Genomic DNA, 2,715 nt, shown 5'->3' with positions numbered 1-2,715 from the left:
AGTAGGCGTCCATGAAGCTTAGCAGTTGGTTGCCGGAAGTTGAATCGACGAGCTGATCAATTCTAAGCAGTGGAAAGTTGTCTTTAGGGCATGCCTTGTTGAGGTCGGTGTAGTCGACGCACACTCTCCACAGACCTTTATCTTTTTTTGCCACTAGAACAATGTTCGCCAGCCATTCTGCGTAGGAGACTTCTTCGATGAAACCAGCAGCTAGAAGCTTATCGATCTCGGTTTCAATGATGGCAACCCGCTCGGGGGCGAAGTTACGTCTCTTCTGCGCTACAGGTTTGATGGATGGCAGATGATCTGGGGATCGATGCCAGGCATGTCGGATGGCGACCATGCAAATACGTCTTTGTTGTTCCGGAGGAAGGCTGCAAGCTCTATCTTTTCCTCATGGCTTAGGCGCGAGCCGATCCGCGCTTTTCTCTCTGGCTTGTCAGGATCAAGGGGTACTAGCTCAACGTCCTCTTCAGGCTTCCATCCCTCTTCAGGAGAGACCTCCGGACAGATTCCCTCGACTTGGTCCTGATTCTTTGATTGCTATTGGGGAGTAGCTATTCCTTTTCCTTTCTGGTCTGCTCGGCCGTCAGGAATGAGATCTGCTTTCTCCTCTGCTTGTTCTACTCCCTTTAGATCTGCCTGATTCACAGGGAGGAACTGTGTTTGCTTGCTTTTCTTCAGCCCTTGAGCTGAGCATTTTCTTGCCATTGCCTGATCACTGTTGATCTGGCCGATACCGCCCCCAGGGATTGGGTAGCGAATCTTCTGATGTGTGGCAGAGGTGATGGCGTTGATCTTGCCGATCCATGGTCTGCCTAGAATGCCATTGTAGGGTGAGATTTCATCAATGACCATGAACGTTTGCGAGCTGATTACAGGTGGAGAGTAGACGTCGAGATCTATCGTGCCAACGGTAACTGTCGTTGCGCCATTGAAACCAGTCAGCGACTTGGCTGATTTATTGATCTTTGCCTCTAAGCCCATCTGTTGGACGACTGCCAATTGTAGGATGTTGGCTGCACTGCCCTCATCTATATGGACTCGGTCGACCATGGCCTGAGCGATTTGAATGCTGATGACAAGGGCGTCGTTGTGCGGTAGATCAAGGCCGATTAAGTCTTTCTTTTGAAAGCCGATCACGGGATCGTCTTCTGCTAGTGAGAAACTAGTTGAGACTTGGGAGATCATAGTAGCCTGTTTGATCTTCCTCTTCTTTTCTTTGTTGGTCAGTCCGGACTTCTCAGAGTCGGCTAGGATTGTGTTAATCCTTATGACCTTCTGGGGTGGCTCCTTGGCGGTATCACGGTCTTCTATCTGCTGGATGGCTTGCTTCGCGATGAACTCCGTGCAATGACCTTCTCTTACGAGTTCTTCGAGATGCGCTTTCCAAGCAAAGCAATTATTCGTATTGTGCCCATGTGTCGCATGGAAGGCACAATATTTTCTGGTATCCCTCTTGTCCGGATCTCCTTTCAAGGGTGGCGGTCTTTTTACCCAAGGTTTGTTCTTCACTTGGGCTAGAATTTGATGTATGGGGATAGAGAACTTGGTGTAGTTCTCTTTCGTCGTGGCCTCTCTTTGTGGGCGTGACCTGCCTTTGTCTTTGTCCCTGCTGCCAAGCCTGTCGCCTCTTTGTTCTGCCCGTTTGGCCGGTCGATCTTCCTGCTCAGTGGACTTCTTCGCGGCGATTCGATCGTCATCCCAGAGTGCGTAGCGTTCTGCAGTCGTGAAGACCTCTGCCAGAGTCTGGCTGGGAGTGATAGTCAGCTCGCGGTATAAGTCATGTTCTGCTGGAAGACCTTTCTTGAATGCAGAGGATGCGATTTGGTCATCGCACCCTACGATGTTGGCCTTTTCTGCTTTGAACCTCTTGATGTAATCTCGAAGGGATTCCTCGGGCTTCTTGCGTAGGTTAAACAGATGGTCAGGGTTCTTCTTGATCGTCCGATAAGAAGTGTATTCTTTAGTGAAGACGTAAGTAAGCTCCTTGAAGCTGTTGATCGACCCGGATGGCAGGATATGGAACCAATCTTGAGCTGCTCCTCGCAAAGTCATTGCAAACACCTTGCACATCAGCGCGTCTTCGGCTTTGTAGAGGATTATAAGGCTCTTGAAATGCTTCAGATGACTTTCAGGGTCGGAATCGCCTTTGAAGCATGTGAAAGAGGGCGTTGAGAATCTTTTTTGGGGGGGGAGCCTGCTCGATTTTGGCGGTGAAAGGTGAGGAGTTTGCTTGGTCTACCTCAATGCGTAGTGCGTCTTCGAAATTTCCGTCAATCTTTAAGTCTCGAAGTCGGTTATTCACAAGCTTCTCAACGTCTTCTGCACGCATGGCTAGTCGGTCATGTTGATGACCTTCGCGATTTAGGCGATGCTGATTGACTTCCTCATTGGTTTGCGAGGGTCGACCTTCTCGGTTACGCTGTCTAGACGGCGTGTTGGTGGACTGCGCTTGCGAGGGATTTCCAGTAGTTTGGCAACGAGAATTGGTTCTTCGAGAGCGAGTAGCGGAGCGCCTTTCTTCACGGTCCTCATTGTGATGATTGTCGAGCTGACCTCCCTGGGGGCCTATCCTTTCGTGAATATTTCTCTGTGAGCGGGCAGCAGAGCGCCTTTCTTCTCGATCCTCGTCTCGATGGCCGTCAAGTTGACCTCCCTGGGAGCCTAGCCTTTCATGAACGTCTTCATGCTGGCCCAGGCGAGCGTGGATGT

The 2,715-nt window shown here is 50.4% G+C and overlaps 1 protein-coding gene across 1 annotated transcript; it reads right to left on the bottom strand.

Annotated features, from left to right (window-relative positions):
- On the bottom strand, window positions 544-2,076 carry LOC109950336. The gene has a single exon (XM_020568918.1). The coding sequence runs from the start codon at window positions 2,074-2,076 to the stop codon at window positions 544-546; it is 1,533 nt and encodes a 510-aa protein (XP_020424507.1).

Source organism: Prunus persica, chromosome G1 (assembly GCF_000346465.2).
Source record: "Prunus persica cultivar Lovell chromosome G1, Prunus_persica_NCBIv2, whole genome shotgun sequence".
Taxonomy (NCBI): domain Eukaryota; kingdom Viridiplantae; phylum Streptophyta; class Magnoliopsida; order Rosales; family Rosaceae; genus Prunus; species Prunus persica.
This window is presented reverse-complemented; position numbering and strand designations above follow the sequence as displayed.